The sequence below is a fragment of the Diospyros lotus genome, chromosome 2 (genome assembly GCF_014633365.1).
Source record: "Diospyros lotus cultivar Yz01 chromosome 2, ASM1463336v1, whole genome shotgun sequence".
Classification (NCBI taxonomy): Eukaryota; Viridiplantae; Streptophyta; class Magnoliopsida; order Ericales; family Ebenaceae; genus Diospyros; species Diospyros lotus.
The window spans coordinates 31,277,039-31,304,171 of record NC_068339.1 but is presented as its reverse complement, the minus strand read 5'-3'; the positions used below and the strand labels follow the sequence as shown (position 1 = coordinate 31,304,171).

Sequence of the window (27,133 nt, the reverse complement as noted above, 5' to 3'; positions counted from 1 at the left end):
TTGTTTGGCTTTTTAGCATTAGTTATTTTATATTATTGCTTAATTATTTAATTAAGTGATATATATATGGGATTTAATTAAATCCAAATATAAGATAATTTAAATAATAATCTCCTAAATAGGTCAGGAGAAGGTTTTAAATAAAGTCTAGTGGGCCTAGGATTAATTAAACCTATTTTAGCCCATTAGGTTTTATTGTTATTAGTATATATATATATATGCATAGCATGTAATTGGCCAAAAAGAAATTCTTCTTCAAATCTTGGCCGTGAGCAGCGCTTAGGAGATCTAGCAGCAATCAAGAAGTTCTTTTCTCCAATTTTTATCAATTAAATCAGAGCATCTAGAGGCAAGTTCTTCCATTCCATTCTCAAGCTTTCTTCATTCAGTATAGATATATATATATACATATATATGCACAGTTCATGCTTTATAGCATTCCAAGAAATTTCATATTTAAGTTCCAGTTTTGATCACGTTTTTGTATTGTAAATCAGTTCTTATGTGATCTTGGATTAATAGAAAACTATTGTTTCGATTCCTTTTAATGAGAAAGCAAAGAAAACAAAATGTATATTTATATATATATGCATACAGTGGCAGAAAACCAGATTTCTCAATTGAGTTGAATCATCGATTCTTCAAGTTTTGATCTGTTTATTTGCTATAATAATGATTCTTGCTTCATTGGGACTTGTTTTTCCCAAGATTTCTTCGAATGGTGATGTTTAGAATAAAAAAATAAATAAATTCCAGCATCCGGATACTCTATTAGTATCAGTTTCGATTTCTGGCGATTCCTTTCACGATTTCGAGTTTATTTCACTTTTTTCAGAACGTTTTTGTTCTCTTGTGGGCCAATTTTGACCTTTATGGAGCCAGAATCTTGGAAAACACAAAGCATAAAAGTTTTAGGTCTTCCTCTTGTATTTCCATAGAAATTTGAATCAGCTCAATCGGAGTTTAGGCGAGAGAGTTATGGCCAAGATACGAAAGAGTATCAAATCTGTCCAGAATTCCGTATTTTCGGATACCCCTCAGCAGAACTTCAAAACTAAATTCCAGCAAGTTAAAATTCTTTTATTTTCAATAAAAACAGTGTATCTCTTCCCTTTATTGAAAATAATATTAGTATAAATTAAAATAAATTATGTTTCAACATAATTTATAAAATTATGTATTTTTAAAATACATCAAGTATCAGTTTGGCAATAGTTATTTCATGACTAGTATTTAAAATGTCATGATCAGCATTTATTTGTGAGTTATGTGCATACATCCTTGTATGAACATTCAACATGAGTTTATATGGAGCACTACATATTGTGTGCCAGCATCTTGATGTGCATAGCATTGCATGTTGCGCGCCAGGCGGCTTTATCCGCGGGGATCCCACCAGTTTGCTCGCCTGTGGTCGACCAGGGAGTTAGGGGTATATTTTACCCACAGTATATGCTTACAGTTTTTTTTCTATTTGCAGGTTCAGATTAGTCAGGTATGTGTTATCAGTTTATGTGGGCCTTGGGCCAAAGTTGCATACCTGCATTTTATTTTAGTTTATGTGCATTACATGTTTATGAATGCAACCAGTTATATCAGATTTATTTATCAGTATCAATTAAATCAAGTATTTAATTCCAGTATCAGTTCAGCAAGTATTTCAGTTATTTCAGTATCGATATTCTTCGATTCAGCTTCAGTATTTCTTTCCAGCTTTATACTTGCTGAGCTTTGTAGCTCACCTTGTACTCTTCACCATTCCAGGTATTACCGGGGGAGTACCAGAGGTGGGGCCTAGCAGCAGTGGATTATAGTGTGTGTGTACGTGGAGCTATTCAAGACCAAAGATGTCTGGGAGAGTCAAATAGTAGTTAGATTTATTTTCTATTTTAGTGAGGGTTTTTCCTCTCATTAGAGATTTATTTCTTGGAGTTTTATTTTCAGTAATAATATACCAGATATTTATTTTCCACATTTGAGATATTCTTATGGTATCAGAGTTTCAGTTTATATAGTATGAGCCAGGTTTATTTTATAGTACAGTATTGTTCCAGTAGCACCTCTTCTCGGGCAACTCTAGGAGAGGGAGTGTGTTACATGGGGGGGTTGTTTAACAGCTCCAAGGTTGAAAGTGGGAAATCTCGACATCACCCAAGTGCTAGGTTGTCTTAGATTTGCTTCAGGAGCAGCTGCCGCGCTAGCAGAATTCGACCCCTTTGGGGACAGGATGTCATGCGGTACAAAAGAGTTTCAGCCTTTCCCAATGCCCCGTGGGGAAAGCAGTTACTAATGATTATAGAAGGAGCTCGTCTTGCAGTGACTGCTGCTTGGCCTTGCTTTACTTTGGGTATGTTTTTAGATGTTTGTGTCTTATAGTAGTTATATCGTGATAGGCAAGTGTAACGTAAAATCATTAATTATAGATATGAAGCTTGTAATCAGATGTAAGTTTCGTAATGAAATGTAGGTGTCTTCTGGGTACCTTGTTTTTTGTTACATCTTGGACGCTCCTTTTGGTGATAACGTCATCTCCTGGCCTTTCTTGTCACTTTGATATAAGACGTGGCTTGAGCGGACTAACCATGTCAGTCTGGGTCCCGAGCATGGCTTAAAAGGGGACCGAGTCTGGCTCAAGGTACTGTGCGCTTGTCTAATACAAGGCGTGGCTTGATAGGGCTAAGGCAGGCTTGAGGCGCCTAGAGCAATGACGGGGCTGTGCCCGAGGTCTACACAGGGCAAACTGACCATGTTAGTCTGCGTCCCGAGCACAGCTTAAAGGAGGATTGAGTCTGGCTCGAGGTCCTGTGCGCCTGTCTAATTCAAGGTATGGCTTGATAGGGTCGAAGCAGGCTCAAGCCATATTCCAGCTTTTAAGGTCTTTAAACCTAAGACCACCTTCATTTTTAGCATGACATACCTCTTTCTAAGCCATTAACGGATGATGGGAATTCCAGAGGAAGCCACGATAGAGCCTATAAATCTTATCAATAACACCAGCTGGAATGGGCAACATAGTTAGCCATAAACACTCTACACCCTGCAAAACAGATTTTATTAATTCTACTCTACCAGCATATGACATAGGAACACATTTCTAGGCTTTAATATAATCAACAATCTGTTTTGTAAAAGGGGAAAAATGCATAATTTTAAGTTTCTTTGCAGCCAATGGGATGCCTAGATAACGAAATGGCATATATCCTGGTAAGAACCTCATCACCCTTTGAATCTCCACAAGATCATCACTTGAAATACCTGCTGAGAACATAAATGACTTGAGCTCATCAATATTAAGCCCCAAGGTGGAAGTGAACTTGTCCAGATAGTCAATAATAATTTTGACTGAAGTAACGTCCCCCCTCGCCATTAACATCAAGTCATCAACAAAGGCCAAATGAGTTATCTTTAAACTGGCACATTTGGGTTGATAATTAAATTTAGAATTTTCTATAACCAGCTTGAGAGACCTGGAAAAATATTCAAGACATAGGACAAAAAAGAAATAGAGAAAGAGGGTCTCCTTATCTCAAACCTCTTTTGCCCTTGAAGAAGCCACACAACTCGCCATTAACGAGACGGGAGAAGGTGTTGGTTCCTAATGATGGCAAATATATCCCAAGAGGGGGGGGTGAATTGGGATTTATATAAATTTTTGATACTTTAAAAACTTTGATGGATGGCAAAACACTAGGTTTCGAAATATAGAACTTATGTTTCGAAATAAGACTTTCTGTTAAGTAGGTTTCGAAACCTACTATATATGTTTCGAAATATACCTCACTGTTTTACAAGTTTCGAAATATGAAATGTATGTTTCGAAATCTACTTCACTGTTTTGCTTGATTCGAAATCCTTTACCTAGTATTTCAAAATAATGATCTTTGGAAAAGATGATTTATATATTTAAGAGTATACCAAAGATGTTTGTATATCAAAGATAGGTTTTCTATGAATGTGTATAAACTTATACTCAAGAAAACTATTTTAGCCTTTGATAACTAAACTTATGAAAACATGTGCAATAGGCAATAATGATAAGCAAAAGCTAAAGAACAATTGCACACAAGATATATAATGGTTCGGCACCCGCCTACTCTACTACCTTCAAGCTTACCCACTTGAAGGATTTGCAATCCCAATCACTTTAACTAGTGATCAACCACAACAAGGGTTTTACCACGGTTCACCCCAAAACCTTACAATGTGAGTTTTTACGGGCTCAACTCAAACCTAGCACCAAGTGAGTTTTAGGCTCAACTCAAACCTTACATTAAGTGAGTTTTAAGGCTAAACTCAAACCTTTGACACAATGAGTTTTAGGCTCAACTCAAACCTTTACACCACAATGAGTTTTAGGCTAAACTCAAACCTTTACAACATTTACAAGATAATAAACGTTTTATCTTTTACAACCCAAAGAGTAATAAATGCCTTACCACATGGTTGTACAAACCTCTTAACTTGAGGTCAGGAGAGCTGGAGAGATGAGACTCATTGTTTACACTTGCTTCTCCTTTTTCACATCATAATGCACATCTATGAATGGATGAATGGATCTTCTTTGAAAGCTTTGTCAAAAGAATGGATTTAGATCATTTGTGCTTGTGTGTGTGTCTCTAGTGTGTGCTCACTTGTTCTTGCTTGTTGTCTCTCAATCAATCTCTTCTTGTCTTCAAATGCCTGCTATTTATACCAAGTGATAGAAATCTGACCGTTTATAGCCGTTAGAGACAAGATAGAAAAGTAGGTTTCGAAACATGCAAAGTGTGTTTCGAAACATCACATAAATAGACCAAGGTTTCGAAACATAGACAACAGGTTTCGAAACATACAAGCTTCCAGCTAGACAAAGCACTTAGAGACAGCAGATAGTGGGAGACAGATTCTAAAGAATCTTATGGGCATTAAGAGTAAACAATGGTCTCCACTTTCACATTCAAATTTGAATCTCCTTATCATGGAGAATGCATTAAACAATTGATAGAGAATAAAACACAATTGCAAAACAAATGCATATCAGTTTTCAAATGATCTGCTGACAGAATGTCAAAGGTTTCGAAACATGACATGATAGGTTTCGAAACATACCTCTCTAGAAATGAGGTTTCGAAACATGATGCATATAGGTTTCAAAACATACCTCTCTGGAAATGAGATTTCGAAACATGATATGGAGGTTTCGAAACATAGTCCAAAACCTGATTTGAAAACACATGTAATGCAGAGATGTTTCGAAATAGCATACACAAAAAATATTGAAAACCTTTTCAAAGGGGTTTCGAAACATGCATAGGAACATGACAGATATTCAGAAACATTTGCATGAAAGCACAATCCACAGCATATATACATCACAACTTATTTACATTTTTTTAGTTTAAGTAAATGTCATTTACTTTAATACATAAATGTAAATAACGAAGTACCCCCTATTTGGATTCAATAAAAATACTTAGAAAATCAAAATCCAAATAAATAAAAAAGTAGATTTTGGGTTTTAGTACAAACTCAAGTTTTTACAATAATACCACCACCAAAATATATACTTTCTATTTAATGAAAATTTCATTAAAAATCGTTTTAGCACTAATGAATGTTAGATATCAAATTACAGGGAGATAGTTTTCTAAAAAGAAAACTATTTCTTATATGTCTTCTTATAAGGTGCTAACCTTCCAGACTTAGTCAAAACAGGGTTTTCATTTTCACAAAGTGGTACATGATATTGAAATTGATATATATTGAAAACCACATACTTGACTCATGACTTAGGGATTAAACCAATATATGTTTTTCATCATTAAAACTATTATACAAAAAGTACAACAACAGAAGGAATAGGATGAAATGCACTCCATAATCTAGCCAATAAAATTATAGGGAAATCTAAGACCTTCCAACACACCACGAAAGAATCCCCATTTGACAGAATCATAGGCTTCACTGTCTTTTATATTATCTTGAATCGCTGCTAGGCATTTTTCAAGAACTCTCAGATAATCATCGGGATATTGTGAGATTCTTGTGATGGGTCTAAGTGTTGACCGGAGCCAAACAAGTTTTGGTGTTATCTGTTTGCTAATAGACAGTGAACTTAAAAAGTCATATAGTGTTGTGTCTAGTATCGACACTATGTACTCATTGTGTCTTAGATATGTCATTAAGTATTAATGACGACAATGCGTTAATTGTTAGCATGCTAGAGCACTAAAAGTCGACTATCTCATGTCTGGAAGTCGACTGCCTTTGTAGTGGACTAGCAGTGGATGGGAGTAGACTCCTGGTGTCGTCTCAACCTGCGTTAGTGAGCTCTATGTGACGCAAAATTGGAGGGTTAGGAGGAGGCAACCGATTGAAGCAATTTGGATATGGAAAAGGATTTGAAATTGTAGAATTCACTGCTTGGCTTTTGCTCTTCTGCTTCTTTTATCCTTTTCTGCTTCTATCTCAAGAAAATTATAAGTGTATGATTGTCACGTGTAAGAGACACACGAGTGTTGGTGGTACGAAATTCTCAAGCTAGCACCGAAAGAAGTGCATGAAGTGATACTGAATTGCACGCTAAGTGTGGATGGACTAGGACCACCACGACTTGAGGTGGATTCAGTCTAAATATAAAAACAATTTTTGTATACAACTTGACATCGAACATAAGGTATTTATTTATTATATTTTATATAATGAAATAATGTGTTATTTAAATAGCCAAACTGTATACGATGTGTGTATTTATTATTATTTTTTATATATATTTAATACATATAAAATTTTTAATTTTATTCGTAGCACCATACATGAATTCCTTCAAATATTAGTTTATTCCCCTTAGATGTTGTCCTTAAAAATTGACAAGATAAGTTGATATGTAAATGAATTGGACATTAAGATAATATAAATTATCCACCTTACCATTAGGGGTGTACAAATTTTTGGTTTAACCGAACCGGCCGGTTCGGTTCGATTATTTAGCTTAGCTGGTTGGGGTTCGATTAGAATGTTGGTTTATTCGCGGTTCAATTTTGCAGTTTGGTTAGCTTGACCGATTATCTGAATAAACCGAACCGACCGATATTTAAAACGACGTCATTTTGTATTTCTTAAAATGACGTCATTTTGCACTTAGAAGCCGTAAACCCCAACCCGACTCCAGTTCACTTCGTGCGCCACTTTACCATTCGAGAGGCTTCCCGAGTTCAGAGAGAGAGAGAGCAAAATCAAAAACCCTAACCCCCTTCCCTTCCGAACCAAACCCTTACTGTCGTCGTTGCAGCTATTCATTACCATCGGTTTCTTCGTCGCCTTTGCCTTACGTCGCCCTCTATTCCTTTGTCGCCTCATCCATCCGCCACCTTGCCCTTTGCTGTTAGACGTCGACATAGCCACATAGGTGACAGGTGAGTCTCATGACTCTCATCACATCTTGCTCTCCCTCTCCTTCTCTCTCTCTCTTTGCTCTCCGATTTTTAACTTAGTTGTTGGTTTTGCAGATATTAGCGTCAATCGTCACTGTCTGTCCGCTTTCAGCCTTCCATCTTCCGTCCACTCCTAGGTATTTTTTGATTTATTTTGGTTTTGTGGTTTTGGTTTTGATTTATTTTGGTTTCGTGTGAATCGTGTACACTATTGTGAGCCACAGTGGCTCAGCCACTTATGCTGAGTTGCTGACCGACCGATTAATTAAAATATGTTATAGTTGTGGAATTTTAATGTTTGGTTTGGTTGGGTTGGGTTGGGTAGAATTAAATGTTTATTTCTTTATGTTGTATTGTCTTGAGGTTCATTATTGATGAGAAAAGACTACATTCCTAATTTGTTATTTGGTTCCAAACTAAGGTTTAGCTTCTGACTTTATTTATAATCAACTGATATGCATGATTTATGTTAATCTATGTAAAATTGAAAGAACTCACTAGAACTAGAATATATTTAATTGAAAGAAAAGAACTTACTAGAATTAGAAACTAGGGTTTTCTCCTCTACTTTATGTTTTCTTTTTTGGCTCTCTCTCTCTATATATAACCTAACAGAATACATTTAATTAACAACACTATTTAATTAAGTTATTAATAATAGAATACATTTAATTAACAACACTATTTAATTAAGTTATTAATAGTATAATACATTTAATTAACAGTAGTATTTTAATTAATAGCATCATCAATTTATAACATCAGAATATCCTTGCACAGTTGCACGAAACAGTAAACTACTTATGAACATAGGTTTCTATGGATGCTAGTGGTGGTATTATTTAAACCCCACTAAGGTTATTCTTCCAAGGCCATTCAAATAATAGTAATGACAACATTACTATTATTTGAAAGAGACTAATTTTGATAATATTATTATAATGTAACATGGAGTATAAGTGTTATTACACTGGAACTTCATTTGAAATGGCAGCCTCAACGTCCTCTTCTTGCAATGTACGTAAAGTCATATTCCTATATGAGATTTTTGTAATTGATCATTGCTTTCATGTGTTGGGTTTCCTAAGTTATGTACATAGATGCCCTTTCCAACTATAGTCTTGAATCTTTAAAAATATTTAAATTAAATTAAAATTACTCTTTAATCTTTACTCTTTAGTCTTTAAATACATTTAAATTAAAATTACAATTGTCAATTGTATCAATCTAATTTTAGATGGCAAGAGAATAAGACATGACTTACACCACAAATATCCCTACTAGTGTAGATGATAGTTCAAGGCCTGCACCAATAGCACCAACCCAAGATAGCTAACTAGAAAATGATAGAGGTACAACATCACTTGGGAAGGCAAAGAGAAAACCAATAAGAGCTAGATCAGAGGTTTGAGATTATTTTACCAAGTTTACAAATTTAGAGGGTGAGATTAAAGGGAGATGCAACTATTGTTCTAAGGAGTTCCACTGTGATCCCCAAAAAAAATGGGACTACAGCTTTAAGGAATCATATGGAAAATTGTAAGAAACACCCTCATGTTGTAGAATCTAGTCAAATGGAATTACATTTTCAATCAACTGCAACAGGGGATGAGAGAAAGGGTGGTGATAATATTGTTGCAGTGGTTAATTGGAAATTTGATCAAGCGGTTGCAAGAAAGGCTTTAGGTCGTATGTTGATGGTAGATGAGCTATCTTTCAAGTTTGTTGATCGTGAGGGGTTTAGATACTTCGTGAATGTTATTTGTCCAAAATTTCAGTTTTCTTCACGTTGGACTATGGCTCGTGATTGTTTTGAGTTATTCAATGAAGAGAGGTTGAACATGATGAATGAGTTAAAAAAAATTTGTCAAAGAGTTTGCTTAACTATTGACACTTGGACTTCAATTCAAAGGATGAATTATATGTGTTTGACAGGGCACTATATTGACAATACTTGAATTTTGAAGAAAAAAATCTTAAACTTTTGTCCAATATCTAGTCATAAAGGTGATGCCATTGCTATGGCAATTGAGAAATGTCTCATGGGATGGAAACTTAATAGAGTTTTTACTTTGACAATGGATAATGCTAGTTCATGTTGTTGTGGCTAATTTCAAGAAAAAAATGGAAAAATGGGATACTAGCATTATGAATGGGCAATATTTGCATATGTGGTGTGTGGCTCACATTAAAAATTTAGTCGTACAAATGGGTTTAACGACCTAAATGAATCGGTAACAAGAGTTAAGGATGCAGTGTGATATGTTAGACAATACCCAACAAGATTGAGAAAATTCAAACAATATGCTAAAATGGAAAAAATTGAATGTAAGGGCTTGTTATCGTTAGACGTTGCAACTAGATGGAACTCCACCTACTTGATGTTAGAGACCGCTCAAAAGTTTGAGAGGGCTTTTGAGAGATTTGATGAAAAAGATCCTTATTTCAAACTTGATCTTAGTACAAGTAATTGGAATACTAATTTGAACCAAGTTATTACTATAGATGGGAGACCGAAGCCAAAGGATTGGAATAAGGTCAGACTTTTTTTCAAAGTGTTGAAACATTTTTATGAACTAACTTTGCTAGTATCGGGTTCATCAAATGTCACATCCAACACTTTTTTTCATGAGCTTGGTAAGATGCATTGCCTCTTATTGGGGTGGTTGGAGAGTGATGATTTTGAAATGGTGGAAATGGCAATAAAAATGAAAGAAAAATTTGATAAATATTGGGAGGATCCGCACAAAACAAATCAGTTAATTTATATTACTACGGTGCTTGATCCGAGGTACAAGTTAGAATATATGGAATATATACTAAAAGAGATGTATCAGGGTGAGAAAAGAGTTAGTGTAGTTTTGTTATTGAAAAATTCCCTACATGCTTTATATGAGGAATATAAGAAAAAATTGGGACCTTGAGGTGATGCTAGAGAGCCATCTGAAGTGTCTACTCCAACTGTTGTGTTGGATGACAAGGACGACTCTGAAAATCCATTTTTTTCTCGCTTTAAAAAACATAAGTGTGGCCGTGGTAGTGGACCTACAATTGTGCTTTCAGAATTGGATAAGTATTTCAGTGAAGTGTGTGAGCCTCCAACTAAAGAATTCAACATTTTGAAATGGTGGAAAGCAAATTGTCATAGGTTTCCTATTCTGTCTTCGATGGCTCGAGATGTATTGGCAATTCCAGTTTCTACTGTTGCATCTGAGTCTGCATTTAACACTGGGGGTCGAGTACTTAATCCATTTAGGAGCTCTTTATCTCCTAAAGTCGTTGAAAGCTTAATTTACAAGCAAAATTGGCTTCGATCATCTACCGCCCCAATAAGTGTTAAAGAAGATTTGGAGCATGTTAAACAACTTGAAGAAGGTAAAACTCACTTTTATTCTTTTTTAAATTTACTCAAGAGTTTGTTCAATACATTTTATTTTGATATTAACTAATTCATTTTGCATATTGATTTTAGAATTGTCAAAGGTTATCATAAACAGCAGCAGCTCAGCATCCAATATGGAAACTTAGATTTTTTATTTTGAAGATCTCGTGCATTTGTAAGTATATATTTTATTTTGTGTTTTTTGTTTCAGTATATGTTTTTTGTTTCAGTGTTTATGGCATGTAAAAGTTGTATTCTTCTAGCACCAGTATATGTTTTTTGTTTCAATGCTTGCTGATTGCTGTGCCATTTTTCTCATCTTACACACCAAAATTGGTGTTAATAATTTGAGGCATTGTTATATGTTTTTCTTGGACTTCACGTGTTTTTTTGCTGAAACATTTAACTGATATTATTCTTAAATTGTTGTTTGAAGTTGTTTCTTATTTTGATTCAAGCTTAGATACTGGATTTGGTTGGAAAAGCTAGAGATAAGGTTTGTTTCGGTGCTGTGCTATTTTTGATTTTGTAGTTGTTGCTTATTCTGAAACATTTAACTGATTTGTTGTCATTCCATGGTTAAGAGTAATGGGTGCCGTAGTTTAACTGAAACATTTTTGTAGTTGTTGCCATAGTTGGATGGTATTAGCATGAGTAGAGAATATTTCTCTAAGTTATACACAATTTGTTTGTTTCCTTTTTTAAGGGTTTGGATTATGTATAATGTTAAATATTTGGATGGTCAAATATTTCTGGCTACCAATATGAGTTGGAGTTGTTTGTTGTTCTTTGTTCATCTATAATGTCAGTAATGTGATTTGTGGATGACTTACAGCTGGATCAAACTTACTATGTGATCGACCTTGTTTATTAGGCTAGATACTCTCTCTATGAATGCACGCACTGCACAATTCAGATTCTTTTGGTTGAGCAGCAAGATTGTTGAGTTAGGGGCTTGTGAGCCTTCTTCATTTTACCATAAATATAGGTTTGGTCTGGTTCTTGTCTACTGCGTATACTAATTTCCCTGTATTTGTGGTTCTAGATATTCTCATAATAGCATTGGTTGAAATTATATTTGCAAAAAATTTTGCCAGAGTAATTTTATCATCTTGGTTTTAGCTTATAGGGAATTTCAACTTGTGTCTGTTAATTACTGTATTTATATGCATCTCATGGATATACCATGACCCTGATTGGGTGGTACTAGATGTATGCTAAGCTGTAATTGGTGTCATGTAAAATCCCACCTTGTTTGGTTTGGTTTTGGACTTTTGGGTGTGTTTTCAGTTCGGTTAGTTCAGTGTCAAACTTGGTTAGTTCGATTTATGCTTAAATCTAGTTCGGTTCGGTTCAGTCGTTGGGTAGATTTTTCAGTTCGGTTAGCCCAAACTGGAAATCGGTTCTAATCGGTTCGATAATTTTGGTTAGTGTCTTCGATCAGTTCAGTTATATATTGAGTGGTAGTTCGGTTCGGTTAAACCGAATGCACACCCCTACTTACCACGCATATAAAAAAAAAAAAAAAAAGTCTAACAAAGAGATAATTTTTGTTACCTTATCATTCAACTCCTACGCATCAAATTTGTCATGTTATATTTTAGCTGAATATTTAATGGAGGAAATGATGCTCTTATAATTCTGAATAAATTCTCTTTCGTTATTTTGATAATTAACCTTTTTTTTTTACTAATGATATGAGAAGTTACATTCGTGGGCGACGACGTCGGCATGTATGCTGTTTTCAAATTTCTCACGTTTTATGTTCTTGAAAACCAAATGCAATTAGGATATATGATAATTGATATATATAAATATATGTCTGATAAGGTAATGCTAATAATCATTATTCTAAGAGTATAATTAAGGTACAATAATATAAACATATTTTGTTTTTAAATAAAGTACATTTATTAAATTATTATTATATTTTGAAACTAAAAAACAATTGTATTGATTAGATTAGTGAAACGTTGTAACTAATAATAAGAGTGAGAGTATTAAGAGAATTGGAAATAAAGAGTAATAAATAAACGAGAATTATTTAAAAGTGAAATGTATTTATTTAACCATTACTTTACTTTGGGGAAGGGAAGGGAATGGTAACTTGAGGTAAAATAAATAATGGATATTTGGGGTTAGGAAGGAGGAAGCAAAGCGGCGGGAGAGGAGAGAAAATCTAATCTAGTGCTGAAGCAACCCCAAAAGGCAAGAGACAGCTCAGAGAGCATCGTCATCGTCGTCGTCGTCACATCACATGGCATGGTGCATGAGAAGCGTGACTTTGGATTTGAGAAGTACACGTTTTCAATCCCAGGTGACCTCAGAATGGCAACTCCAGCGGTGTACGGTGGCGTGCATTGTGCAAAGCGGTTGAATGTTTTTGTTCCGTTTCTGCGATTACAAGAGGCAAACAACTCAGCAGCCAGCAGAAACGAATGCACGGACATTTTTGCCAGCAGAAAAAGCTTACGGTGCCCCTTGTTTTCTTCTTGCAACGCCACCACAACTTTGCTTCCCTTTTATAAAATTCGCCCTTTTTCTCTCACTCTCTCTGTCTGTCTGTCTTATGTGTTCTCTCTTGTTGTTGTTGTTGTTCTTCTTCTTCTTCTTCTTCACCGATACAATCATTTTGCCTGCTCCAACTCCAAGCCCTCGCTCGTTACCATACCCGAGAGACGAATGCATATGAAGAAGAATTAGCCGAAGAAAGAAAGAAGAAGGAAATGTTGCAGCAGCAGGAGTCTTCGTTCTTTCTCTGTCTCTCAACCCCACCCGGCTTTTTCTAAATGGTTTGTCCCCTCGCCCTCTTTTCTCATTATTTTTTACCCCTTTCGCTTTCAAGTGTTTTATTACTTTATTAATTGTTATATCCGTATCTACAGTTCTCTCTCTCCCTTCCATTTTTCTTTTTCTTTCTAGACTTTTTTAGGCTTGTTTCGTTGGCGCTAAACCCTAATTTTTTCCTTGGCTATGTCCGATTTAGTTGAATCATTGTGAATTCGGATTCATGTAAAAGTCTGTTCCCAGTTTTTGCTTTCTTCTCGATCCCTGCCCCTTCAATCCTACTATCGGAGTGCTATTGAATCGGGTATTGGGGTTTTCGATCGAATTATGGCATTTCGCAAGCGCACGCATGATCACTTCTTTATTATGTATGAATGTATGTATGTCTGTTAAACGCCGGTCCCTCTTTCTCTCACTTTTTGCGTGTTAGGGCGGATGGATGGGTTCTTGCCTTATATAGGTATGTATTTCTGAATTTGCAGGATGCTAGATGTATATGGTTTTATTTCATCTATGCCATCCGGTATCTAGTTATCATTGAATGGATTGGATGTTATAAATTTGAAACTCATTTCTAACACTGTATGTTTAAAAATGCTGATCGCTTTTATTGCTGCTCTAATTCATGTCTGAAAGATTTTAAACAAAAAAGAAAATGAGAATCTTTACTGCATTGATGAACTTCTAAATTGAATGCTATAGCATCCACCTTTTCCAGTTACAGCTCACATACCTTTTGTTACGAGGCATAGAGAGGGGATTCTGTTTATGTTCTTTTAACCTCGTACAGGTTTATTAGTGCTGCTTTAAATGCCTGCATTATTTGATTTGGGAAAGTTATGAACGCATGTAGCACATAGGGACCAACAAGAAACTTGCACAGATTTCACATAGCCTTTGAAGAGTATGTTATCCATTAGAGACATACACTTGTTTTGCCCTGAAATTTCATCACCTTTTCAAGTAGCTGTCCAAGGGTAAGTTTTTAATAAATTTTTCTCTAATTTGCCATTTTTATAACAGTCAAACTACCACATTTCCAAAATAATTACTAGAATACCACTTTCTCGGTCACTTGGGAAGCCACACCTCAGCAGGTGCCAGTGCGGCCAGTTTGTCAACACAGAACCGCCTGTGCCACAGGCGGTTCTTGTTGAACCCTTAGACAAAAATTACCCAAATGGTGGTATCATGAAGGGAGATTTATCACAAGCGGCTATAAGTTCTAGCTGTTTCTGATGCAGGCAGCTCTAATGAAGAAGAAAAACTCATCACTTTCTTCTTCATTTGGAAAGCTCTCATGAAACAACCACCAAAAGAAGGAATAAATGCAGTGATTGGGAGAGAAAAAATTGCAAAGTGTTGCTTTGCCTCGCCACTAAGCAATTGAGAATTGATCTGATTTATAGCTAAAACCAAGAGAAAATAAACATCAAAAACCACTTCCAGCTGAACTCTGTCTGTGGCAATTAATTATTGAGAAAGTTCTATGTATATAAATCAGAATACTATTTTTCTACTGGGAGTACTCCAATAAAATTTGAGTCCAGCTATGGCAGCAACTTCAATTTCAGGTGCAGAAATCCAATTTATTAATTAGATCAACTCAATTGCTTAGTGGCACAGCAAAGCAACACATGTTTGAAATTTTTTTTCTCCCACTCACTGCTTTTATTCCCTCTTTTGGTGGCTGTTTCTTGAGAACATTCCAAATGAAGAAGTAAGAGATAAAGTTCTGTTCTTAATTAGGGCTGGTTGTACCCGAAACAGCTACAAGTTATAGTCGCTTGTGATAAAAGCGGCTCTTAATCTCCCTTAATGATACCACCACTTGGACAGTTTTTTTTCTTTTTTTTGTCTAAGGGTTCAACAAGAACTGCCTGTGTTACATGCAATTCTATGTTGACAAACCAGTCATGCTGGCCCCTGCTCTGGCATGGCATCTTGGGTAGCTGAGAAGGTGCTATTCTAGTAATAATTTTGAAAACATTGGTGTTTTGCCATTTTTTTGTATAAAAAATGGTAAATTAATGAAAAGTTCTTTTTTAATAGGTGATTGATTTCATTTCACTTACCCCACAAAAGATTCACGCACAAAATTTTGACACAGTTTTAAGTAGCCATCAAAGGGTAGGCTCTCTATTAGAAAGGGAGATGATTTCACATAGCCCATGGAAGATTCCAAGTTGGTTGAAGTGTAATGATTGGACGTGAAATTTACAACTCTTTATGGAGTCACGTCATCAGAACTACCAGGAACCATTAGGCCAACTCTCTCTACTGAATTCTAGAAAGTGACATCAAGAATTCGCACTCATGATATTGCAATGAAACTATAATAAAAGTATGTGTTACCACGTTATATAATATCCAAAATCTGTTTTCTTCAAAGAAGATGGAACTGAAAAAGAATCTAGATGCCTACATCTGCAAGGGATGGATGCTTGTAAGATTTTGGTGAAGTTGAAATGTAGGGTTTGACAAATGTTCTAAATTCATGTGTAAAGATGGATTCCGGTCTGCTATTTTCTGATGGAAATTTTGTCCATGTATGCACTTTCTGGGATATGAGAATATACTCCAAAAAGTAAAGCATGATATGTGGCTTGTCTTATAGTGAGAGTGTTAATTTTCTTTGTTAAATTCAGTTATTAGAATCGTCAGTATACAGCCAATCTTGTGTGTGACTTAATAAAAATTTATACTCTGTCCGCCAAAGATGTTAAGCAAGGGAATACTTACTTCCACTGATCCTGTTTACTTTGCTTGCCTCGTTTTTCCTTGTCTTGTCCATCCTTATTGTTTTGTTCTGACAATATCTTCTGATCCTGTGACATGCATGCATCTCACTAAACTACTAATTCAATGGCTCAGAGGAGCCAAATCCAGCCTAAAAGGCTTTAGGAAGCATTTGTTTTGATGCCAAGGAAGACAGGCATTAAAATCTGGTAATTGAAGTACTCTACACACTATTTCAAGATGGTGTAGGTTTCAAGTCGCCAATGCTTTTGATGCTAAATAATTAATTTTTTCTCTTCTCATGCATATGGGGAAACAAATGACATTTGGTTTCACATGTTCTTGGGGTCTTATAGAATTATTTACGTGCATAATTTTTAAAGCTAAAGCTGCAGATTACCATCAGAATTTCCTACTATTTGAACCTCCAATGTAATTGTGTTTGACATTTGGATCTCTTTTTCACATAACATTTTTACTTTTGTTCGCACGCCCCCGGGGGGTGGGGGTGGACACTTGAAGTGTCAGTGGTGCTACAATTATCCAGGAACTTCTTAATGTGACTTTTACTGACTATTTTTGTTAGTTGCAAACAAGTTGATGACCTTATACTGAATATTGGTGGATTAAGCAGTTTGACATTTTAAGGATCCTAGAAACTGATATAAGAATAAGCAACAACTAGGCCTTTATGAGTGTAGGATACAATGTTGAATCTGTTTGCTTTAATTTTTGCCTCCCTTTTATTTTTGTTTTTGCGGAATCTTAATGTTGGATTTGGATTTGTATTTGTCAATTTGAAATCACATTTCACATGAATTATTAAAGGATTATACTTCAAGTTCAATTAAATTTTTGGTTTTAATAAGACAATTGAATGGATTTGATAACCTTATATGTATGGATTCAAAATAAAAACCTGCAAGCAATCATATAAAATCCTTCACAATGAGGATTTTATTTTCACTAGGGCCGTAAAAGCTTTTAGTTTCTCTGCCTTTTCTGTAATTTTTTCTCCCAACTTCTTGGAAATAACTTCAGGAGACAATCTTCCTTGTCTATAAATTTTGATCTCAAATCTACATATTCTAAATCATCTAATACACGTACAGACTTAATGCATTTACAATTTAGAGACACTGACTGTGGTGATATCATACTTAACAAAGTTTTTGCAGGGTGAGGGTGCGAGCATATTACACATGTATGTTGCCCTGTCACAAAGTCTCTTTAATATTTTTTGTTTTAAGTTGACTTTCATTTCTTTTTTTGACAGTGAACTATAAATTACTTTCTTTGCATCTTTATCCTGTCTTCTTCTCCCCCCTTTTATACCCACACTTTAGATTTTCTTTATAACTGGGCACCTGAACTGTTTGTATCAGAAGGCAAAAAGTTTGAATGTTCCTCTTGTTTCATCATCATGTGAAGGTCCTATTAAGTCAAATGTTGAACTTTGGTATACAGGTATGGGTGTTCTGATATCCAGAGAACATCATGGTGCAGTGCATAGACGGAGTGAAGCATATACTTTCTGTAATTTTGAATTGCTGTCAGTCTGATGCATACAAGCAGCCGACAGGATTTAAAAATCCGGAAGCTCTCGCAAGGGTGACAGTGTGTATGTTACATATCTTTCAAAACTTTCTAGAACCATTTATTTTTGTTGATGGCATTGGCATCGTCATATGTTTTCCATTTTCTTTGTTGGCGGTATTGTGTTCTTTTATCATTAACTTCATGTTGATTTGTTTCATTTAAGCCAAATTATAGTATTTTATATCTCTTAAAGTTTATGTTAGTGTCCAGGAATGAATTTGAACTTCTTCAGTTGTCCCCAATTGAACATCAGGGTCTTCTTTTTGCAGATACGATGAGTATTTGCTTCCAGGGATCCACTTGATCTTTCTTTTAGTTTCCTTTGCTCCAAAGAAAGGAAGTCATTAATCTTACAATTTATTAACTTGTGTTTACCCCTTCTGTTTTCCTCTTTTCGCAATAAGTACTTAGTAGGAAACGAGTATCTGAAGGCCACTGCCCCTGATACAGGTTATATAGAAGGATAGACCAAACTATGCTCTGAAGCCAAATAGCATTCCTATGAAATCAAGAAGTGAAAGGATGAGTAATAATCGTCCTTGTGTTCCTAAAATGAGTAGCATGAGGAAGGATATTTTTAATCCTTGGTACCTCTTGGTTTGCATCTTCAAATATGTTGTACTTCTGTCCCACCAAATGCAGCATATAAAGCACATATGTGCTACACCCAGCTTTCTGCACCTCTAAGATATGCCTCCCGACCAAGTTTTATATAACTGGGGAAAAGACCCAGCTTATTAGTCCATACACTTTTTCTAGTGTAGTGAGTTGCAAAATGCTACCGTTAAGTATTCTCTTCATTGGAAAAAGTATTGTTGTGATTCAGTGGACTTATGGGAGATAATAAGGCCATATGTAACATCACATGTTGACTGTATTTTACCATAGAAATAAAATGATAAGCCCATAAGGTGCATAATATTCACTATTTTTGTGATAATTGGCATGATTACTTGCGTGTCTCCTGGAATTTCACTGAGGAAGAACACTTTTCCTGAGATATAAAAGTTGACCACCATGCTGTGCATATATCTAACAGTTAATGCAAGTTTAATAAATTTGACTCAACATTCTGTTGAAGCCAGCTGTAATAGGTTTTCAGTCAGTTGAATGTTTGTGAATCTCTATAGGATTCTGAAAAGAAGTATAGTGTAATTTATGTGCTTTTCCTGCATAAATGGTACATATGGAATGCAAGTGAAGTATTCTTTTATTTTGTTGAAATGCAGTTAGTGTGAGCGAAATTGAAGCACTGTATGAGTTATTTAAGAAAATCAGTAATGCTGTTACCAATGATGGGCTTATCAACAAGGTAGGCAATATTCTACTAACTATTTATCGTCATAACATTATGCCTCAGGGGTGAATTTTCTGTTTGCTTTCCTTTCAATATCGGCGCAAGAGTTCTCCCAGCATTAAATTCGACATTCTCTTAATTTTTAATTTAGATCTACCTTACATGACGTTCTTATTTTTTGTTTGCTAATTATGATGTTGCAGGAGGAGTTTCAACTGGCAATAGTTAAGACAGACAAAAAGGAGAGCTTGTTTGCAAATCGGGTACTTCTTCTTAAGCCTAACCTGTAGTCGAATGTTTGTTCGTTTATTCACTTCGTTTCCATGTTGTAACAAGGTATTTCTTCCTATTTATCATATGGTTCCTATGAGTTCAATAATTTTGATTTTTACTTTGAGTCTTGGGTATTTTGAAAGTGATTCTATTTTTGCATCTTAGATGCTTGTTTAATTCCCCCAACAGAAAATAAATCCATTTTTAGGAGCCATAATGTCAATATACAACCTGTCACTTGTGGTTGGAAGACTGGATTTTGACTAAAATTGCCTCTTTAATTTCCTTGTGATTTTATTTTTTTTTTTCTTTCTTGAAAGTTATTATTCCCTCTGTTCTAATTCACTGAAATCGTTTGGTACACATGCTAAGAAAGCTTCCATTCTTTTAATGCCTAGTAGTTCTAAATTTCTGTAGGTCTTCAACTTATTCGATACAAAGAACAATGGAAATCTAGACTTTGAAGAGTTTGCACGAGCTCTTTCTGTATTTCACCCGAATGCAACAATCGAGGATAAGATTGACTGTAAGCATCTCAACCTTCTTTTATTATGTATTCTCCCAATTAAATTTCTTGTCCACTTTCTTACATGCCTCCTACAAGTTGAGGCTGGAGAGATTATTAATTTGGTAGATTATTTTGGGGGTCAAGTGCTGCAATCTCTTTGGGATTGCATACGGATTTGTGAAAATACTGAATAGGCCAGATGTATTCTGATAAAATTACTAGAACTAAAGAAAGTTTATGTGCTCAATATTTGGTTGATCCCTTTGAATTTCTTTCAAGCTTTGTTCATTAGTCTTGACCTCAGTTTCTCTAGTAATTGCATATTAATGTTGATATGGATATATAGTATTAAAGCTAACTTTTTATCTTTTGTAGTTTCATTTCGACTTTATGACCTGAAGCAGCAAGGTTTCATAGAGAGAGAGCAGGTAGTCCACCAACCCCCCCAACAAAAAAAAAAAAATCTTCTTTTTGTTGGTTGAATCAAATGGATAATTTTTTTAACGTCTTTCTCATGCAAATTGCTAAACTGCTATCCTGACTGATATAATTAAGCATGGAAGGCTGGAAAATATTTGCATTATTTACTGCATTTGAGCTTCATCATTGTGATTGTGTGTCTGGATTTAGGGCAAGAGGAAAAAAGAGAGAGAAAGAGGAGCAACAATTTTTGGCTATGGAAACAAATATATAGCCCCACATAGTGGTATAAAGGTTTTGGTATATTGTTGTTGTTGCAAGTAAATGTATATGTTCTTACAAAATGCTAGTTTCATATTAGAAAAGGATGGAAAAAATTCTGGAGCACCAGAAGTAAACATTTATGTTACTCTCTCCTCAATCTCCTTTACTTTTTCCCCCTAGCTTCAAGTACTAAACAAGGTAAAAAATGAATGAACAAAGAGGGTGAAGGAAGTGAAAATTAGGGTACAGCCTGGACTATGATTAGCTATGCTGCAATGCTTGTGAACTATGGAAAATGAGACTTTTAGAATTCTATTGAGATGAGAATGTTACATTGGATGTGGGGCCATACAAGAACAGACAAAATAAGAAACAAGATCTTCATAATAAGGTTAGAATGGCGCCTGTTAAAGATAAAATGTGGGAATCACAATTAACATGGTTTGGACAGAAGGAGACTGATGGAAGAACCTATGAGGTGAGTGGATGAAATGGAGAAAAAGTTTTAGCATAAAGGGAGAGGAAAACCAAAGAACCCTTTAATGTAACATTAGGAGATAATGACCTTGTAAAGGTTATAGCAATGGATAAAGATGGTTGGCATCTTAGAATTCTTGTAGCCAAACCTACCTACTTGGTTAAGGCTTGTGATTATTGTTGTTATTTAATTTTTTTGTTTGTTAGGTGATTATTGTTGTTATTGGGTTAAACATATAGCTAGTGTTAACCTGGCTATATTTTTTTGAATTTGGAGGTGGATTACATGTAATTTTGTCAGCCTTTGAGGGCTGAACTTTGGTTGAGACATTCTCTTATGCTACCTATGTATCTGTAAGCCTTTGGTTTTTCTATTTCTACTTGATGCCTGCAGTTTCATTATTTCTAATACAAAACGTTTGTTGGGCCTAGTTTAATAACTAATCCAGATATTTTCTTTTTACATTGGGTAGTTTACATGATAATGATTTCATAGCCTTCTGGTACTGGATATTTCATACCTTTTTGCTATTTTTGACCACAAATTTTATTATGTGTAGGTAAAGCAAATGGTTGTGGCTACACTGGCTGAATCTGGCATGGTCCTTTCAGAGAATGTCATAGATAGTATTATAGATAAGGTACAACTTGATCTGATTAACACTTTGATATTTGTGGTTAATATCAGTGCAAAAACTTTCAGTTTAGTGGTTGTGGTGACCTAGCTACCATAACTTAATACGTGGTACTGGATTTCCTTTTTTTCTGTTTACCTCTTGAGAATATTTTATTCACTTTACTTACGACATTTTCTGTACCCAATACTTTAACCTTAATGTTAAGGCATGGATTGCTTCAGAATCAAAATGCTAGGGTGGTTGCATGTTTTGAGTATATATTAGTTTTCATTCAACTGCTATTTGACTTCTGTCATTTGTCTCTTCAATTTTCTTTTTTCTAGATGAAATTTCCTTCACTGTTGCTCATGTTACCATTCCACCATTAAGGTATCTAGGCTTCTTCTTGGTAGTATTTAAGTTGATATAATTTGTGGATCTGTTTGAAGTCACTTCACACTGAAATGAAAAATAGACATTTTGGCCAAGACATTGAGAAGCTTGATCTCTTATGCTTAATTAATTTTCTTGTGCTTGTTTTTGTGTTTTGATTACTTGGTTTCACTACTGAAAACCACAGAATTTCTATGAGATATTGCTGATGATGTCTTTATGGATAATTATAATAAAATTTATTGAAGGCAAGATATTAAGAAGCGTGATCTGTTACAATACTGAAAACCACAGAATTCCTGTGAAATCTTGCTGATGATGTCCTTATGGGAAAATTATAATAAATTATATTAAGACAATTGTTTTTAATAGTTAAAGAAAACTCTTTCTATGTATTAGACTGCTCCTTGTGGATAGTCTAATAAATTGGTTATTTGGTAATGTACTTGATATTCAAGCACCTTTTATTACAATTTTGGTGCTATTTTTTATGAAACCATAATATTTCAGACATTTGAGGAAGCTGATACTAAACATGATGGCAAGATAGACAAAGAAGAATGGTGGAGCCTGGTTCAGAAACATCCTTCTATTTTGAAGAACATGACTCTTCACTACCTCAAGTAAGTTGCAGCTTGTTTCACTCTGCTTCTTTTTCAGTACGAGTACCTGAGATCACTGTAGTTTTGTTGAATGTATTCATGAAAAAAGATAGTACCAATGACAAATACTATCAAAACCATGCATTTGCATTCAACTCATTTTGCATCTGCTTGACTATTTTGTGGCTTTAGTTGCACACTGGAGAAATCTCCCCAGTTATCTGGTGGATTATACTGATCATAGCTTTTTTCTAAGTCAATGGGTAGTTTATCCACCGCACTGTACTAGCTTTATCAGGACATAACCCTTTCAAACTGGTTTAGCTTTGCAAGTGAAAGGAGCACTTCTCTTTTTGGTTTGTCAGTAGTTTTAGAGTTAAGAGCACAAATTATCTTTAGTCGTTTTGGCAGATGGGATCAGTGTCAGATGCAGCTATCTATCCCTTGCTAGTTTAAACCTACTCTTCTTAAAATGTCCCATCTTGAATGTCCATTGGAGTTGGGTGCGTTGGCTGGCAACCATTACACTACTGACAGTAGCAGCTTTTTCTGTAAGTTGTATCTTGATATTATGCATCATGAAGTAGTCTGTCAAGACCTCCATGGGTTCATATTTCATCAACCATGGTAGACTGTTGTGGCACTTGGATTTCATAGCTAATTATTTGTTAGTTTAATTGCTTATCAGGCTGCTTTGAATATCATGTCCTAGTACTAAATCCATGACATTTCTGTTGGCAGAGACATCACCACTGCATTCCCAAGTTTTGTGTTTAACTCTCAAGTGAAAGACTGAGTTTTGGAACTGCGTGAAGTATTATGCTCCAGTTACAGGTGGGCTTGACTTGTTCCTTCTGTAGCTATTGTGCTCATTTTGTGAAGGATCAGTAGGAAAGCCGTCCAGTTAGATGCTGCATAGAGGGATACCGACCTCATCTTTTTGTCCTTGGAAATAGAACCATCTTGGAGTATGTGAAGTTTATAGTGTGGATATCATATCTGTTTCTGTTGTTTGTTACTGCAGTTAGTTGGGAAAGATAAAAACGAAAGAATGAATAGGTTTTTGTTGTTGATTCTTGTTATATGTTGTTGTCTCTGTGCATGCAAACAAAGTTGGTTTATCCAACGTTCTATGTGGAAGTGGTTATGTTCCAAACGTATATAGAAGCCCCCGCTCTGGCTCTGGTTTGTGAATTGTTGCTTAAATTCTCAAGTTCTAAACAGTGAAAGGGCTGGAGCAGGCATAAACTGAAGCAGTTTGCTCCCTGCTTTTTGGACATTCTTATAAGAAGCACTAATCTTATTATGATGTGAAACCGCAGTTTGAGAAGAGTTTATTCCATTTTAGCCCTACCTCTGCTGCTCATTGAATGTTCATATTAGTTAGTTCCTCAAGCGGGCATTGGGATAAATTATGACGGGTCTTGCGACTATGATGCAATCATTTTGGAGGATGTACTTTGGAGAATCCGCATCGACTATTTCATCTTATCCTCTGGCTGGCTGGCTGGCTGGCTGGCAGGCATATGCATACATTTTCGTTCCATGGATAGACACGAAGTTGATTGAGCTCCTCAAAAAAGTAATTAGGTTTAAGACTGATACAGTGGGAATGAAGAAGTTCCAGTGGCAGATGTTACTGCCTCTGCTGCCTTGGGCTTTGTTTTGCAAAACCCTCTCTGGTATGTTATGGGCCCTCCACACACACACACACACGCGTATATATATATTTGCATCCTTGTTCCAGCAGTAAATAAGTCCTATATATAACATATGGTTGTTTAAGGCGAAAATGCATGTTAAACACTGCTTCAAATGTTAATATAAACAACTACCATTTTATTGATTGAAGCTACATGATGGAGAGTGGGGGGTTGGTGGGTATTCTAGGAACACCTACTATGAGTAACAATTAAACCGAAGCAAAAAAAAAAAAAAAGCTTTTAAACCTAAGCGCCAAAGCCAATCACTACCATTAGGTACAAGATATTCATATCTACAAAAAGCCACAAAGTAACCACAAGGAAGAAAACATATTATCTTTAGGCTTCAGAGAGAGAGAGAGAGAGAGAGAGAGAGATTAACTAGGATGAGGTCCTAATCAAGAAAATCAGGCTGGTTTGTGACGGATCTGACCCATGCCCACTTATGGTCCCTGGTGTTGACAGGATTTCTAGCCTCTGCTACCACTTGCAGTGGAATATACACGTAGCTGCCATTAACGGGTCCTGTAACAAAACCAGTATACCCGGCCATTACGCCATGAATTGCTGAGTGCGCCAGAATAGTACAGTACAAATTATCTGTGGCGTTTGCCGGCACAGCCCGAATCATATACGTTGGATCAATGTTTTTCACCGTGAACAGTTCGTTGGGGTGATCCCTCTTCCACCACTTGTTCAGCTCCGACTTCAGCCACCCTCCCACATCCAAGAACACCGGGTTACCCGATTCATCCTTGTCTTCTTTCTGCTCGTTCTGGGCGGGATCATCATCATCATTATGGCTTGTGGCTGTGGGTCTGACTCTGGGTATCATATTCTGTCCGGCCCCCTCGGCAACCACTACCACCGCATGGCCGTTCTCTTCCAGCCGCTGCTGGAGAAATTCAAAGAGTCCTCCTTTTCCTTGCAAGTAGAATTCGGTCTCGGGAATCAGGCAACAATCCACATCCCTACTGCTCAAGGTTGCGTGCAGGGCAATGTGGCCCGTGCTGCGACCCATTAGCTTGACCAGACCAATGCCATTCACCGCACTCTCAGCCTCCACGTGAGCGGCGCTGATGGCCTGCTGCGCCATTTCCACTGCCGTCTGAAAACCGAACGATCTGTCTATGATGCCCATGTCGTTGTCCACCGTCTTTGGAATCCCAACCACTGCAACCTCCAGCTTTCTCCGGCGTATCTCCTCAAATATCTTCACGGCTCCACGCATGGTGCCATCTCCGCCTATGATGTAAACCTACGTATGGTACATACAATCTCAATCACACGGGATATGTGTGTGTGATGAAATATACTATTGTAGAGGGAGGGACGAAGAAAAACAACTCGATCTCTACGTGTCTTCTACACAGAGTTCGTTTAAAAGCGCAGTACGTAGAACCTGATTAAAGGCGTGATCTTGGATGGAATCGACGATCTTGGAAAGATGGAAGCCACCTCTGGAGGTCTGAAGGACGGAGCCGCCTCTCCTGTGCCAATTGTGGACGAGCTTAGGGTGAAGGGGTACTGGGGGGTCAGCCGAGTAGAAGCCTCCGTACCCGGCTTTCACCCCAAATATCTCCCGCACGCCGTACAGCTCCCACAGCCCCACCACCAGCTCCCTGATCACCGTGTTGATGCCCGGGCACAGTCCTCCGCACGTGACTATGGCCGCACGCACGTGAGATGGGTCGAAGAAGATGTGCTTCCGTGGTCCTGCACGGGGGTAAGCAGCGGCGGAATTGAATTTAGGGACGGAGAGGTCGAAGGAGGCCTGGCTGAGGACGACGTCGGTGTGGGTGAGGTAGAAGCCGTCGGAGGGGCAGAAGAACTGGTTTAGGTCCAGCGGATTGGGGTAGGTTTTGAGGTTTTGGTTTCTGAGGTAGTGGGCGAGATGGGGCAGCCTCTCCAGGGTTACCGAGAGGCTGTCCACTTGCAGTTTCTGCTCATCGGAAGCTTCCGCGGTGTTCATGCCATTAATATTAGTGGCTTCTACTTCTGCTGAAAATTGGGCGGCCATGGCGGTTTGGTTACTATTTCCTCCTGTTGCAGTTTGCCAGCGCTCAGAAACCATGATATATATATATATATATATAGTTACACACACACACACGCGGATATTGACGATTGAAGAAACACCACGTACGTCCCGCACTTGTCTACGTAGCTGAAGAAGAGGTTCCCACGTGGTTCTAAATTCAAAGCTTCCCAATTTCCAATTTCGAGAAGCCACGAGGCGCATGACGTCCGACATGTCCGTGGTCCTCTAAGCTAACTAAGAATATGAATGTTCTAGACGTCGGAGCCCTATCCAAACAAAATGATTTACACATAAAATTTAATTAAATATTAAAAGAGAATGCTTACAGCCAGATAGATTGGCAGACATATTTATAGAATGAGAATGATCTATTAGATCGTGTTCTTAGACATTGCGATACAATCATATCACATCTCAATTAGATATGTATATTTTTAGGTAATTAAAAGATTAAAATGTTATCATTTACACTACATTAAAAAAATGTACAATGTAATATGGATGAGGGTATTTTAATTTTTTAATCTCTATTTTATAAATTATCTATCAACTTGTTTGATTCTTAAGAATTTTTCATATTAAAAAATATATTGTAAAACAAATCATAAGGATGGATGGA

At 36.4% G+C, this 27,133-nt stretch overlaps 2 protein-coding genes across 3 annotated transcripts; one reads left to right on the top strand and one right to left on the bottom strand.

Annotated features, from left to right (window-relative positions):
* The first annotated feature begins 12,933 nt into the window (after window positions 1-12,933).
* LOC127795191 (calcineurin B-like protein 3) lies at window positions 12,934-24,736 on the top strand. Of its 2 annotated transcripts, none has more exons than XM_052326716.1 (9): window positions 12,934-13,586; window positions 17,788-17,941; window positions 19,149-19,231; window positions 19,420-19,479; window positions 19,907-20,015; window positions 20,373-20,425; window positions 21,719-21,799; window positions 22,679-22,791; window positions 23,512-24,736. In XM_052326716.1, exons 2-9 carry the CDS (start codon window positions 17,818-17,820, stop codon window positions 23,564-23,566), a joined length of 678 nt encoding a protein of 225 aa, XP_052182676.1. In that variant the 5' UTR covers window positions 12,934-13,586; window positions 17,788-17,817; the 3' UTR covers window positions 23,567-24,736. The 2 variants fall into 2 exon arrangements, with proteins under 2 accessions (XP_052182676.1, XP_052182675.1); XM_052326715.1 differs by lacking the exon at window positions 12,934-13,586 and adding an exon at window positions 13,665-14,041.
* Window positions 24,737-24,745: 9 nt separating this feature from the next.
* LOC127795190 (ATP-dependent 6-phosphofructokinase 2) lies at window positions 24,746-26,562 on the bottom strand. The gene is made up of 2 exons (XM_052326714.1): window positions 25,876-26,562; window positions 24,746-25,731 (listed from the first exon to the last, which is right to left on the bottom strand). Exons 1-2 carry the CDS (start codon window positions 26,545-26,547, stop codon window positions 24,868-24,870), a joined length of 1,536 nt encoding a protein of 511 aa, XP_052182674.1. The 5' UTR covers window positions 26,548-26,562; the 3' UTR covers window positions 24,746-24,867.
* Between the last annotated feature and the right edge of the window lie 571 nt (window positions 26,563-27,133).

Excerpts from the sequence above, each read along its gene's own strand:
- LOC127795191 (XM_052326716.1), top strand. The coding sequence starts at position 17,818 with ATGGTGCAGTGCATAGACGGAGTGAAGCATATACTTTCTGTAATTTTG. Across the intron at positions 20,426-21,718 it reads GTTTCATAGAGAGAGAGCAG|GTAAAGCAAATGGTTGTGGC; the intron begins GTAGTCCACCAA and ends TATTATGTGTAG. Across the intron at positions 21,800-22,678 it reads TAGATAGTATTATAGATAAG|ACATTTGAGGAAGCTGATAC; the intron begins GTACAACTTGAT and ends ATAATATTTCAG.
- LOC127795190 (XM_052326714.1), bottom strand. The coding sequence starts at position 26,547 with ATGGTTTCTGAGCGCTGGCAAACTGCAACAGGAGGAAATAGTAACCAA. Across the intron at positions 25,732-25,875 it reads AAGATCACGCCTTTAATCAG|GTTTACATCATAGGCGGAGA; the intron begins GTTCTACGTACT and ends TACCATACGTAG.